The 15000-nt window shown below is 42.4% G+C and overlaps 2 protein-coding genes across 2 annotated transcripts in view; both read right to left on the bottom strand.

Annotated features, from left to right (window-relative positions):
* The window catches only part of e2f2 (E2F transcription factor 2), a 10991-nt gene extending 2331 nt beyond the window's left edge, over positions 1–8660 (bottom strand). The window contains exons 1-6 of the mRNA XM_030356779.1: positions 7870–8660; positions 2330–2429; positions 1785–2004; positions 1266–1427; positions 1015–1129; positions 532–727 (exon numbers count right to left, since the gene is read on the bottom strand). Of these exons, the coding sequence (XP_030212639.1) occupies positions 532–727; positions 1015–1129; positions 1266–1427; positions 1785–2004; positions 2330–2429; positions 7870–8145 (1069 nt within the window). The 5' untranslated portion in view covers positions 8146–8660. The remainder of the gene's footprint in view (positions 1–531; positions 728–1014; positions 1130–1265; positions 1428–1784; positions 2005–2329; positions 2430–7869) is intronic.
* Positions 8661–13150: 4490 nt separating this feature from the next.
* Positions 13151–15000, bottom strand: part of id3 (inhibitor of DNA binding 3) — a 1949-nt gene continuing 99 nt past the window's right edge. The window contains exons 1-3 of the mRNA XM_030357065.1: positions 14654–15000; positions 14297–14358; positions 13151–13901 (exon numbers count right to left, since the gene is read on the bottom strand). The exon at positions 14654–15000 is cut by the window's right edge and continues 99 nt beyond it. Coding sequence (XP_030212925.1) covers positions 14305–14358; positions 14654–14956 — 357 coding nt within the window. The 5' untranslated portion in view covers positions 14957–15000 and the 3' untranslated portion in view covers positions 13151–13901; positions 14297–14304. The remainder of the gene's footprint in view (positions 13902–14296; positions 14359–14653) is intronic.

Below are 15000 nucleotides of genomic sequence, written 5' to 3'. Positions count from 1 at the left end.
ACTAAGATTCATCACATACAACTGAGCTTCATCACACATGATTATATAGTACAACTAAATATTAACACAGAAAAGGATATGAATAAAAAAAAGCACAAGAAATACTTCCTCTTACAAGCGTTGATCACAATCTCCTACTTTTAGCATTGTCAACTGAAGTTAAATGGCAGGCTAATGAAACAACATAAAATAACACTACTGTACTTCATTGTATACATTACTTGCCATATCTTAATTTTATTCTTCATGCATGCCTTTATTAAGTTGGATTGTACTTTCACTGTGCAATGAATGAAAATTTGGTTGAAGCTAATCTACGGATCATTATACAGTGTACCCACCTCCTAGTGTCCAACACTGATTTAATAGAGCCTCTTTTATAGCCCTCTTTTTTTCTCCCAAAAGAGCACCATTAGGGGTTGAATGTGACCCACTGACCTTTGACCTTCCCGCCCCTCTGTCCACTTCCTATTGTCATCCCATCTCCAGCACAACAATTCATCATTACAAAAACAGGAGCGCCTATCTTACCCTCCATGGGTTCCTCCTTGACTGTGGAGCTCTGGGGCACCATGGCGCACGCTGAAGAGGGCCCAATGGGCTGGGGGTACACCTTCCTGGGCGTGAGGGCGCTCTTCACAGGGCTGGCGTCGTCCAGACCCTCCTCAGGGCACAGGTACACCTCGATGGGGCCGTTTTTACTCTTCAGGTAGATCTGCAGTGAGCCCTGCAGTGAGACCAAGGACACAGAGGAAAAAGAATGAAAACACTCTCACTATGTTAAAGACAAGATTTTAATTATCGAGTTCCATGCTTATAGCATGCTTATGATTCTGATATCAATGCTACTATCGCCTTGGGTAACCCTTTTTTTTCTCCTTTGTCCTCACTATTGTTGCCAACACAAACAAAGTGAAGTACTTTGTATTGCTGTTGCGCTACGGTGTGCGAACAACAGGAATGCCCAACAACACGCGACAGAGCTGTATGCATGAGGAAGCGTGGTCCACTCACCCCTGATGATTCCGGTACTTCCAGTTTGGTCTCGGCCGGCGCCTTTACAGCGATGACAGTTTGGTCCTGAAGACTGGTGATGGAGCGGATGTCCTGATACGTCACGTAGCCCAACGTGCACGATAAAGAGTCAAGGAACACACAACAAGCCGCTTGGCAAAATCAAAGTCCGTATAAAAAGGAAAGGGAGGTAGACATGCATGGACCGGGAGACACAGACAGAGGGCAGTAAGGTTTGATGTGAAGGATATCTTTGGTTGTCTTTCTGTTCGGTGAGCTGTTTGAGCTGTGCGCTGCTGGAGTGGATCAGGTCATCCAGGGCCCTCTCGGCTCTCTCCAAGTCCCCCAGCTCTCGCCTCAGGGCCCGGGCCTTCTCCCCGCCACCGGAGCCTCCCTCAAACACGCCTCCCACCCTGCAGCCACCGGGCGGGAAAAAACACAACAGGAAGGGAAAAACGATGGTGATTAAAAAAATGTGGTACGCAAATAGATATGCTGAAAAGCTGGTTGTGCATGGCAAGAACAATGACAGTTTTACTGGTTTGATGCCCACAGGGACCACCCATGAAAGACATGCACTCACGGCATTGCAAGTTCTTTGGATAAAAGCCTTCGTCAAGCATTCATTCACATTCAAATCCTCCAATAATGTCTTCTTTGGCATGTTTGTTCAGTCAAATATGAAACAAACGACTAAAGAGAGACTATAATAAAAACCGCATTGCAGTGAAGCCCAAAGCAGTCCTGCCTGAGTTCGCTGCTGTACTCACATCCACTGGATGTTGTTCTTGGACTTCTTGCGGATGAGCTGGACTCCCTCGAGCACGTTGGTGATGTCATAGATGCGTCTCTTCTGCACCTCCAGGACCTCAGTGGCCCAGTTCAGGTCCAGCACGCCGTCGGGCGACTCGGCGATCAGACCCACAAACTTCTTGGTGAGCAGGCCCAGAGAGGTGTCGTAGCGGGTTCTTTCGCCTGGTGACTTGGGAGCTGAGGATACGGCAGGAAAAAAAAGCCGCAACTTAAGTATAAAGTTTACAGATGAGGAGACTACAATGTTAAAGAAGGACAATGTAATGTCACGATGTTAAGAATTATAAACTGTCATTTGACTCTTGTAAGACATACGCCTCGATTTACTTTGAGTTCGATCAATGACAATTGACTTATTCAGATGCGTTTCAACAGCAGTTGGAACACCGATTTGCATCTCATTTGCATCTCAAAAAAGAAAAAAAAGATCAGTTAAAAGCACTCTCGTGACCGTTAAACCTCTCCCGATGTGGCTGCTGTTACGACTACGACTAGTACTCACTTCTGGGACTGGGTATCCTGGCAGCAGCAGTTCCTTTGCCTTTGGGCGTGCGGAACTCAGGTAGGTAGAGAGGGTCCTCCAGGTCCAGCTTCCTCTTTGCCTGCAGGGGATACATTTGGTTACATTCACTTTCACCCAAGTCGGCCTGAGAACAATCAGAACTAGAGTAGCTATAAAACGGCTATAGGGTTGAACGGAAAAACGACAACTGCATTTAAAAGTGAATCACTGCACAGAAGGGTTTTAATGTGATAATATATGGTCTTTAACCAGGATCTAAAACCGTCTTCATCATCGGTAAATAAAATGGCAGACCTGGCCTACTTCAATCCCTTTCGAATTTCACTCTTCCACCGTTTCCCATTGAATTCAGCGTATTTTAGGTCTTTAGAGTTTAACAAATCCCACTGACTTTTAATTGTCCTAAGTGACGCTATAGAAAACCATCGGCACTAACAATGGGACGCACAGAACATGACCTATCCCTGGTACTACGTTAGACCGTCAGCAGTGCTTGTTGGAAGTTTCAGAGAGGGGGACTGTGTTTTAACTGCTGTTGTCTTGTGAATTGACTGCGCTCTGTGAAGAGGTCAGAAACAAAGGACGCTCCCCGCCATGCATTCTCACAAAGCTTCGAGAGGGGGCTGCTGCTAACTACGTGGGGCTTCTGGGAGTGTGTGCGTGTGTGTGTGTTGCTGTGTGATAATGTTTATCCCCCGAACCTATCCTGCCGTGAAACGCCAGGAAATCCCTGGATTTACCCACTCCTTCTCTCTCTCCCCCACTCTCTCTTTTGCCTCCCCCTCTCCCCCTCTCTCTCCCCCTCTCTCTCTCTCTCTCTCTCTCTCTCTCTCTCTCTCTCTCTCTCTCTCTCTCTCTCTCTCTCTCTCTCTCTCTCTCTCTCTCTCTCTCTCTCTCTCTCTCTCTCTCTCTCTCTCTCTCTCTCTCTCTCTCTCCTACTCATTTCCTAGTCACATGACCCCCACATTTGCTACTCTATAAAGTAGAGTATAGTGTACTTTGACCATGGACTAGTTTACACACACAGATGAAACTGAAAGAAAGATATCATCATTCAGCCAAGCCGAACATGGGTCAGCGATAACTAAGAACAAGAAAAAAAAGATAACAAAAAATCGACACGTGACCACGGCTGTCATTACTGAAGTACAAAGAGTTCTAATCACAAAACTGAATGTCCCACAGCAAAGACACCATCAGGGGATGTCCCCCTCGAACCAGTCGGCAGACTATTATTATTGGGCTGTGGTAGTAGCGGTTCATCTTTGATCCCTTATTTACTAGCCTTGTTTACAGCCAACACGTTGTTGACTAACACTCACATGTAATGATTCCCCCAGGGCTGAACCCTACGCCGCAAAACCCTCTACTCTAGCAACTGGTGAGCAACTGAGGCGTGTAGTATAACACTGGGCTAGGAACTCTGGGTAATATAGAGTGGGACAGGGCCTGGTCATGTCACCGGCTGCCTTCTAGTTATAACCCAATGCTGTGGCTTTAGTCCTGTGTGAGTGAAAGCGTGTGTGTTCGGAGATAGTGAACGGGACCATTGTGCAAGGGTGCTCTAGGACATGTCCACCTGTTGACTAGCGACATCTGGAATATCCCTGTGTGTGTGCGTGCGTGCGTGTGTGCATGTGTTTGTGTGTGTGGTGAGTTTCACTGAGTTGAGTGAGTCTTACAACAGATTGGCAATAGCAAAATGCTACTGAAATATAAATGGCTCTGTTGAAATATAACTATATGTTGCAATACAAATTCAGAAATAAGTTAAAGCAAAAGTACGAAATACTGACAATAATACTGTTATACATCCAAATGGAATAGATTGACCTTCAGAGTACAGCAAACTATAAATTTCCAAAAGCATTAATTATAATTTCCTTCTGAAGAGATCCAGTAGCGGAGAACAAAGCATAGTGTCACTCTTGCATGACCACATTCTTCCGCAGCCATGATAATAACAATCATTTAAATAACTGTCTAAGTGTTGTTTCTTTCAACAATTTCTTTGATCCCCCCCCGTTCTTCCTCTTATAAGCCAATAGGCTCAGTAATCAAATTTGAAACAACACCAGCTGCTGTATGTTGTGGGGGACGTCTCGCTATGCAAGAGATGAGGTTTGTTAGTCGAAAACTTTATGCAAACAATACAAACTTGCGGATAGCAAGTGTGTCTGTGAATTTGAGAAAGGACGTGATGATAAAATAATTGACAAAGTACAAAATATACACGCTGTTGCCTAACAGAAGCCATCCCAGGAAACATGTATTTCTTCACACTTTGAGAGAATACAAAAGCAGAAACGCACTAAACAAACTTCTGTAAATGCCAGTGTAAGGCCCCGACTAGAAGGAGACAGCCCTGTCTGCCATCCCATGGGCCCTTGGTCTGACAGTAGTTTGCACTACGTGACCACACTCGCGCTGAGCCTGTTGCCTCACTCTACAACGCCCTCCCGGTTACACCCAGAAGCTTCATGTGAATCCCTATCCCCCTCCCTCCCTCTCTGAAAGTTGCCCCAGCCGTGCCATCCTGTGGTTTTGAACCCTGCGTTGTTGGTGTTTCACAGATTATCTCAGTCACATGAAAAAACTGGGCTGTCCAAACACCAGCCTGTCACTGCTGCTGCTGTATCCGGGGAGGCTCCTATCAAACAAACACATTTTTTTTCCCTAATGGGGACATGCCGCTTCTAGAATCAACCCAGGGCCAAGGGCAAGTCCTACTTTAACTGCTCATATCTGGTATTGTTTGTATCACACGCACACGCACACATACACACACACACACACATACACACAATACATAACCACACCCATGCCAGGTCAAAGAAAGGCAACAATGCTAGCATAGCATCATGACACCAGGCCATTGTGAGTGTGAAAAGGTAAAGAGCAGGCCAGGGTTTGGCCTATTTTTGCTGATGGTGAAGAGGTATGGGCCGTAAAAGGGCTTTGAAATGCTAACTCACCCTCGCCCTCGTCTCCCCCGCCCCCCTCCCCCTCCCCCACTGCCAGCCTGAGTGTGATGGTGGGGCAATAAACGAGGATGATTCAGGAGAAGAGAGGGCGAGAGGAAGAGTTTTTAGAGTGTGAAGTTTGTCCCACACTCTGCCAGGTGGCATCTGAATGGGGGGGGGGGGGCTGCCGGGGGGGGGGGCTGCCACCCCCTTATGCCATTTTTCTCACATTTTTCTCACTTTGACCAGACCCGGTCAATGTTAAGGGATGGCTTAGAAAAAACAACAGTATTTTTGTACTTCAATACTTTATTGAAACTCTGGCAGGCATTTACATTGCTAACCACAAGAAAGGAAGCCACCACTTTATGGATCTATGTGCACACACTTAACAATCACCACCCACACGGCATCGTAAGATGACATAGTGTCTTCTGAATAAGTAAACAATTAACTGCCAGTGTAAGAGTCCTTTGTCCCTTTGAGCAGTTGCATGGGTAGGATCCCATGCATATCACCTCTGCGCTGTAAAAGTTGAACAAGTGTCAAAGATATGGGGTGGCCCTGATTGTCCTGGTTCTGTAGCATGCCGCACTCGCACATTACATGCACTGATGCTTTTTAAGATACATAGAAAAAGGACCGTTATGTGGTAAGAGTGTCATAAGCAATTACAACACCCAGCTATGATCTATAGACATACCAAGTTTGACAAGTAGAGATATGCTTCTTCTACATACAACAGTAACCCATTAAGCATTAATTTTTGTTATGGACAAAACTCTAGCTTGAAAGTGTGCCACTAAAAGCCCATAGATCACGGGAGGACGGGCATCTCTGCACTCTCTGTATGCGTATGCGTGTGCGTTTGTGTGTGTGGGTCTGTTTTAGAAGAAGGATAATAATGGCCAGCAGCAGACTATCAGCACCAACACACACACACCCATGATGGCTGCTTATCAGGGCCCTGCACCATCCAATGCCGAGTGTGAAAGAATAAAAACCTCACACACACACACACACACACACACACACACACACACACACACACACACACACACACTGGTTGACTCAGCACAAAATTGGAACATGGGAAATGAAAAATGTATGCAAGTACATACATGTTTGTGCAAAATACGGGAGGTTTAACCGTAAATAGACTCCGCTGTAGGTTTGACATGGCTGCCTGCCGGGGTCTGTGGAATATGGCATACACTGTTAACTTTGATTAGCCAGGTGGCAGGCTATTTTTTCCACCTCACAAAGCCTCTAACTAACTAATCCTCTTGGGTCTGAGCTGTGAGTACATGCTGCTGTAATAAGGGACAGGAGCCCTGACCCCATCACCTCTGCAGCACTAAGACCACTGGGCAGGGAATTCAGCATTCTGTTCCATCCCCCTGCTAGTGTTTGGATTAGAACCAAGATGGCTGCCAGGTGAATAAGGCCAATACAAGCTGACCATTGGCATAGTAGTTGAACTCTCCCCAACAGTACATAAACAGACACTCCCAATGGAACAATGCACATCTTCTTCAGCAGGAAGAGGATTTCGGCAGACAAGCAATTTAGACAAACAACACAATCACTATTGAAACTTTGTCATCATTGCATGGCTCCAACTCACTCTGCGATTGCAACCCCAGCGATGCAAACATCCCCAGTGAAATTACAGAGGGTGTTCATTTGACCGAAAAGGGTTCAGTGATTGCTTCAGATGAGCACAAACAGCAAGTTTCTGTAAGCTCCCCCACCCCCCACCCCAAGTTGCTCATTGCCAACAAACTGCAACCCTGGGATCTGGCAGTGCACTGTGTAGACAGGTTACACAGGCCCTGTGTGAGGCCAGGTCTACACCACAACAACAGGTGGGGTTGCAAGAGGTTATGGCTGGAACAGCTGTCCTTGGGTGCAATCACACAACAGGCTGTTTAAACAAGAGTCAGAGAGAACAGAGCCGAAATGGACGATATTCTGGTGCAATTACTGGTTGGGTGAGTGCACAAGGCCTCAGGGATAAGCAGGTCCTAGCAATATGCCGTTTTATTTTTAAAGTCCCAGGAGATACAATGAAATGGGAAAGTGCGATGCTTTTTAGCCAATTTGCTTCCAACAGTAGCCCAAACCAAGAGAGGCCATTGTCTTCTTGTCAAGTAGTTATGCACGCATAATCAGCCAATTTAAAATGCCTCACTGAGATACTTATTGTCCTTACTTTTTTCACTAGGCCCCAGACTGTAACAACCCCCCCGCTAACACATAGGACTGTGTCTAATCTAGCTACAGCTGGTTGTTGCGATGATGTCAAGGATAAGCAAGAGACCCGCACAATGGCCATGAGAGCACAGCCTACCCTCTGTAACACACTACGTCAAAAACATATTTAACATGCATACAAAGAAGGGCATTTGTAGTCTACATACTAATGTAAATAAAGCATTAGTTAGTCCGCCTACACACTACTGAATGGGACATTCAATAGACCCAGTAGTAACATATGAACCCGTTCCAAAAAGTATTGCACAGAAAGTATGCATTATTATAAAAAGTATTTACCGGCAAACGCCCGGAGGTTGCTCTGATGGGTTTAGCTTCGGGTCCATGGGGAGTTGAATACAGGCAGTGGCTTCTTTGTTCGGCCGCCGTAGTATTGCAGATCTGAGTGAAGTAGCCAGCCGGTACCGTGTTCATCGGTGGGCTGGTCAGTCCAGTGCTGAAGAACTCGGTCTTTACCCCTGCGGTAGACAAAACTTTCGTCCTCTGCTGAGGGCACGAAAGTCCAACTGCCCCACGGTTCGTTGCTGGAGAGACGCCTTTTGGCATCCGCATCATTTTCAGGAGCAAGTTACAATGAAGTATTTGCTAGCTGATCAAGAAATGAGCTCCTAAAATGAAGCAAGCAACAAGTACTACGTCTGCAGCAATCTCCTGCGCAAGCTAATAAGTTATTCTGGCAGAAGGGACTATAAACAGAAGATACAACTATCATGTATTACCTGGTTTACAGTGAGTAAAATGCATAAGTTGAATATGCAGTCCAGGAGTAAACTCTTGTTTGAGTTTAATAAATAGAGTAGCCGGCTGGGTAAGCTACTATCCTTTGTCCGGGCATTGGCTTCAGTAACAAGTATGCCGTTTACTGATATAAAGTATTGCTTCTTCAATAAATAAGCTCTATAAAAGTAGGTCCAATGCTCTTTTTCCACGTTTAAGTGAAGTCGAGAGGTTCCTTCGAGCTTCTTTGAGCTTGTGATGATCCCTTAGACAAGACAGAGGAACACGACTCGATCTGTGACTCTTGCCTGTAGACCTCCCAGTTCAGTTTTCCATACAAGAGAACAAGAGCTAGAAGAACAGCTTTTTTACCGCCAAACTTGGTCCCGCGAAATTTAGATCTCCCGCGGTTAGAACTCTCCTCTGATTGGCCAGTGGCACGTTCGGCTTGTCATTTCTCGCATATATTTGCATAAAGCAGTTGTATGTGGGCGTGTTCTTGAGTGTTAAAGAAACAGACCACGGCTTTTGAACAAATGTTCTTTGTGACCAGTCAGCACTAACAGACGACTAATATCGAATTGCAAATAGTTTGATAGAACATAAGATCAGCATAAAAATGATGGGATTCTACAATGATTCTATAAAATCTAATTTATAATATTTGTATAACCCATATAACCAATACTTGATTCGATTTTTGGGCTTATAGTATGAGGACCAAAACTAATATCTATCCACTTATTTGACCTATATTTTACATCAATTTAATGTAGGACTATGCCTAAGCTAAACAAATATATATATTGGGTTTTTATTTGAACATGTAGATACACATAATATGATATGGGCAATGTAATATGGGCTATAATGTGACTCAATATTCACATAACTATTTCTGTCTATCGTCCATCTATCCAAATTAGTGTTCATGAAAAGACCCCCACCAAGTGCTCTGTGGATAATTTGGAGATGATAATGCGATTCAGTCAGCTATCTTCATGCCTATTGGTTCAGAAGAAATATTGAAAGAAAACAGCTCCCTCCCCCTTCTCTCCCCCACCTACCCCAAGCCATATGACGACTAGACCTGACGTAGGCAAATCTTTTGTGATGCTTGGAAGATAATTAATGTAAATAATGCACAAATGTACCCTAACCCAATTCAATTCCAAATCCAATTCAAGTAGTTAAGGCACGATTTATATAAACTATTTTTAATTACCCAATATATAGTTGCGTTTAAATACTAAGACTAAACTCTACGATAAGCCTGTAATTACAGACAACTTCCTGACAATGGAAGAACAAATATTTCAGGCGATTGACAATGCTGCAATTCTATAGTAATTTGAATCAGTAATGCTGAATTGTATACATTCTTTCTGACATAGGCCCTAGGTAATTTTATTGTTATTCTTGGTAAAACAAGAATCATGTTGAATACTTTTGTTGTCGCGTCATGCATGCCAAAATGTTGTTAGTTCGGGTAAGTCGGCTTCTTCCCCAGAAAATAAGATAAAATCCATGATATTAGGCTAAATTTCTACATTAGCTTCTACAGGAGCTTTTACACTGCTGCCACTTTGCTTTAAAAATAGCCAAAACTTGTCTGTTTAACCAACCACTAACCAACCACTATCACTGCTTCATAAACAATACTTTGACACCATAATAATTATAATAACTATCGTCATCATTATTTTTCTTGAAAAATAGCTTGAACTTATCTGCTTAACCATCCACGAACCAACTACTAATTCAGTGCTTCATAAACAGTTGAAAAGTGCTTGTGATGGACTTGTACTTCATCCTCATGTAGTGAGAATCATCTCTTATCTTTAATGATGCTGCTTCACACAAAGAAATAACATTAAATCATCATGATGATGATGCTGATGATCATCATTATAAACCATGAAAGAGGATACATGTCTTGCTATTAAATCTGAATACATTTCCATGAAGGAAAAATCACATCACTACAGCGGCCCTAGGTTTTAGGGTTTGGTAATGGGGCTAGCCCTTAAGGACAGGTTTAGAGTTAGGTTTTTGGTTGTTTGGCAGTAAGGGCCTACTATTATGGTCGGCCTTTACGGCCTGTGTTTAGTTGACTAGTATAGTTGAATGGTTTGGTTTTAAGTTTGAGATTTTGTTATTAGGGTTAAGTTATTTTTTATGTTAGGTATAGGATTAATCCAAAGTTTTATGTTTTGTCTTCCGCTTTTAGGGTTATGTCTCCCACAGGTTTGGTTCTCGGTTCTGGGTTAGTGTTCCCCTTGGGTTGGGTTTTAGAGTTGAATTGTTGGTTCTTGAGGTTTGTTTTTGGGTACTAGGATGAGGGGTCCTTAACAGTTTCGTTTTAGGGATTCGTTTTCTGTTCTAGCATTAGGAGTTCTTAAGAGTTGGGTTTCTGTTCTAGGTTTAGGGGTTCCATTAGGAGCAGGTTTGAGGGTTTGGTTGTTTAGGATTGGTATAGTAGGGTAAATGTTTCTCAATTGTGTACATTTTGAGGGTTTGGTTTTGGTAATGGGGTTAGAATTTCCTTTTCGGGTCAGTTTTCAATGTTTGGTTTTTGGTTTAAGGGTTTTAGTACTGGTCTTAGGGTTACCTATATTAACGTCTGGTTCAAGGGTTTGGTTTTCTGTGCTAGGGTTTTGGTAGAAGGGTAACCCTACTACCCTACAATCTGCATCTCAATCTGGAGATAAAAAATGAAAATCACTGTTTTCTAACTATAACCTGCAGTGGTGGTAAATACTGTCCACTTAATATCATAAGATTCAGACATACCAAATGCTACTCACAAGTCACGAGTTACGACTAATAGGGAGTCAGAATTCTAAACAAGCTTGAGGGATGTCTACTTATTTTAGCTTGCACCCGCCAGCTAACTTGCAAAGCAAACTATGACTATTGTAAGGGCAGGCTGCCCATGAGGTGGAAGGTGTTGTCCAGAGATGTGACGAGATCCTGGTCCGGGGATGAATGATGAGGAGTCTGAGAGAGGAGGAGAGAGGTCGATTTTGGATTTTATTCTGTTTTGCACACCAGCATTCATACTGAGAAGATAAAGGGGAAAACCAATCAGGCGCATAGATATACATTCCTTATAGCCTCATGTGAAATCTCAAATTATTCAGATCTCAGAATAAGATCATGGAATATAATTATATAAACATAATGATTAATTTAATAATAATAATAATAATAATAATAATAATTATTATTATTATAATAATGTAGCAAAAACACTGACTAATTGAAACAAAAGATAACAATCAATAGACGTTAGGAAACATCTCTTATTTACCATAAATGACATAGATGTTCGCAAGCCGCATTCAGCGATCAGGGTGACCTATAGAAATAATGGACATGTGTACATTGACTCACTTTGATGCTGAGATGACCGTGAAGCTGGTTGTATGTTTGGTTGAGTACAGCGTGGCTTGTTCTGCTCGAGTGGCGCAAATGGCAAGGTGTGTGTTCTGAGTGGAACCTTTGTAACACCCATTATTCAGAAATGCAAGTGTAGGCTATGCATGTGTGTAACAATTGCATTTAATTTGTACACGATTGAAAGATGGATTGATGCTTAGCTAACCACTTCAGCAACACGCCGATAAACTGTAGCCTACCACGCCTCCAGCATTGATGCGCAACAAGGTGCTGTGTACGTGCGTACATGGCTGCAACTCGATTTCATCCTGCAACTTTTGCCCATTTTACTCAGATAGGCTCTATCTGTGCAATTTAAGTCTACACCTCCATCTTGTGGTATAAACTTGTAAAGGCATGCTTATCTGAAAACAATTACACCAATAAATGTATATTGCATAAAAAAATCATATATTTTTTGGTAAAATAGACCTTCGTTCAACTAACCTCCAGTCAGACTAGTGTCTGACTCTTTCCCAGTTGTTTTCCTCTCACGAAGGAACCTCTGTCAAACAATGCGGTCCTATTGGTGACAAACACATGCTAACAATAGAACAGAACTGGTTTACATGTCTAAATGAAGGCTTAAAAGAAGGGATCTTGAAAAAAGTACAGATACTGTGATATTAACGCATGACAAAAACAGAAATGTAAACGCATAGACTGCCGTGGATTATGATAACCGCTAGATGGCGCCAGGATGTAACCATATGTTAGGATATTTTAAAATAGCACATTATGGAAGTCTATTGCTTTTTTAGTATATTATTATTATCTGTTTGTCTCTTATATGAAATAACATCCACATTAAAATGATCATAATATTTTATTCAACATTGTATGGTAAAATTGATTTGCTGATAGATATTCGGCTGCTGTATCCAATTGCAATACCACATCAAAACACAAGGTGTCGTGGAGGCAGTCTAGAACCGCCTCTAAACTTAAAAAAAAAAAAGGGTCACATCTACCTAAAATGGATCCATATTTCTTTCCAAAAAGTTCACCTCAATAGCAGCCGTATAGTGCATTGATTGAATTAAAAAGAAATGTGAAACACAAACTCTGTATATGTAGGTCGTTCTCACATCCTGTATAGGCCTACGGTTGATTGTAGCAATGACTTAAATCATTTAACAAGTTATCCAATTGACAAGTTGTAAACATCCTATCTGTTGAAAGTGGTTCTTAGCTCTTGCTGACCACAAGTAGCGTCACTGGAAAAATAGAGCAGACAGGAAACCATGTTTGCTCGACAAGATAATTTAGAATACTTCCTGTGTGATCGGCAATTTATTGATTCACATCCGTCAAAAGTCAGTAATACGAACCCTCAAAATAATCCATTATAGCTATCAAGTAAAAATATTTTAAGTAGAGGTACCAATGACAGGCAAAGCCCAACTTTTGAGAACATTGTTTATTTCAATACATAACATACATACAAAAGTCATTTAATAACAAATGAGTTTATAAAACTCACAGCACTTTATCCATAGGAATCACTTAATCCCTATGAACATTGACAATTGACTCTAGTATAGAGTTTTTATAAGATCAAAGGCAACTAACCCATCCAGATAAAAAAATACCAACATCTAATCAAACCCCACTGGCATGTCTTACATATATACAGTAGAGTTGTACAGACTCATCTTTTTGATAGCTCCCAAATCAGTATTCCAACAGTCGAGGCGGGAATGTGACGAAATTGAGCGAGCGTTTATCACAAAGATTAAAAAAAATAAAAAGGCTTCTGGCCTTTTTTATACAGTTTAGCAAATAAAAAAAAATCCTTTTTGGGAGAGGAATGTAAAATCGAAATCGTAATTTAATAATCAACAACGTAACAATATTAACCACACAACTTCTAGTGATTAGGATATCCAAGGCGGGAAGTGGAAACTTGGCTGAGATACAAATACTTTTTCATAAAATTCATCATATTGTTGTGTTGGCCAGCCCTTGGCCCATTAGCCAAATAATCAGACACACACACACACACACACACACACACACACACACACACACACACACACACACACACACACACACACACACACACACACACACACACACACACACACACACACACACACACTCTCTTTCTGCCCCTCTTGCCCAGTGAAGTGGAGACATGTGCTTCCCTGCACCTGCATAGAGAGAGAAAGAAAAGTGAAGTCAGAGCTCGTTGCACTCCCTCTCCCCTCCCCTCCCCTCTCGTCCCCTCCCTTTTCTGGAACAGGGAGCAGACAGACTGGCGCCTGCATGGAACTTTCATTAACCCCAAGCAGATAGCAATGAATCAATTTTACATCCACTGGACTCAACGATTGTTCACCATGGAGAAAACGTTGGGTTCAGAATCTCACATGTTATTAACATCTGACTGGATATTAGGTTGATAAATGTTCATTTATAAAAACATGTAAGGAAAAAGTCCGTCTTTGTATGCCTTTCATTAAGCTGAAGGCTCATCACTGACTGTCTTGTGATTTTCACGCATTTATAACAAACAGCACTATGAATTCTAATAGACAATACGTACCATGTCTGTTAATGACATAACCTCCCATCTTCTTTTGAGAAATTGCGGGCGATATCTGCATTCTGATAGGAGGGAAGAAAAATATCTGTTAGACACTGAATAAAGTCAAATGAAACAATTGCATTAATAGTTATTAATAGTATATTTCAAATTAGGAACAATCTATTCTAGGATGCGAGCAGTCCACATCAAATGCAGCATCCATACAAAACTACACACAATGTAGATCTGTAGTAGCCTACAGATTAGATGACACACATTGTGTGCATATGCAGATGGACCATACACCACGAATAAAAGCAACTGTAAACGGCAGCATAAACAAAATGAAACAATACACGAAATGTATTGACATACCTTTATTGACAACACCATATCTGGTGCGACTGTAACCTCCGACTCCAACGCGATCTGCAAGTCGAAGATGTAATCGATAACGTGTTGCAGGATCTCCATTTGGCTCACAGACTTATTCTGGGGGATACTCGGTACCAGCTCCTTCAGTTTGGAGTAGCAGTCGTTCATGTCGCACAGCGCGCTCACTGTCTCCTCCATAGAAGACGGCTTATTCCGGGTGATGGCCAGACTCTGCTCCGAAATACAACAGACAGCCGTGTAGCAGCTCCTCACTGAACGAACGGGACTGATAGCCTTCATCATTCGAGTTGATAAAAAAAAACGTTGATAATTGATCAAGTAGTTCG

This window comes from Gadus morhua, chromosome 5 (assembly GCF_902167405.1).
Source record: "Gadus morhua chromosome 5, gadMor3.0, whole genome shotgun sequence".
In the NCBI taxonomy this organism is placed as follows: domain Eukaryota; kingdom Metazoa; phylum Chordata; class Actinopteri; order Gadiformes; family Gadidae; genus Gadus; species Gadus morhua.
Note: the sequence above shows the minus strand (reverse complement) of the source record. Positions and strands in the feature narration are given on the sequence as shown.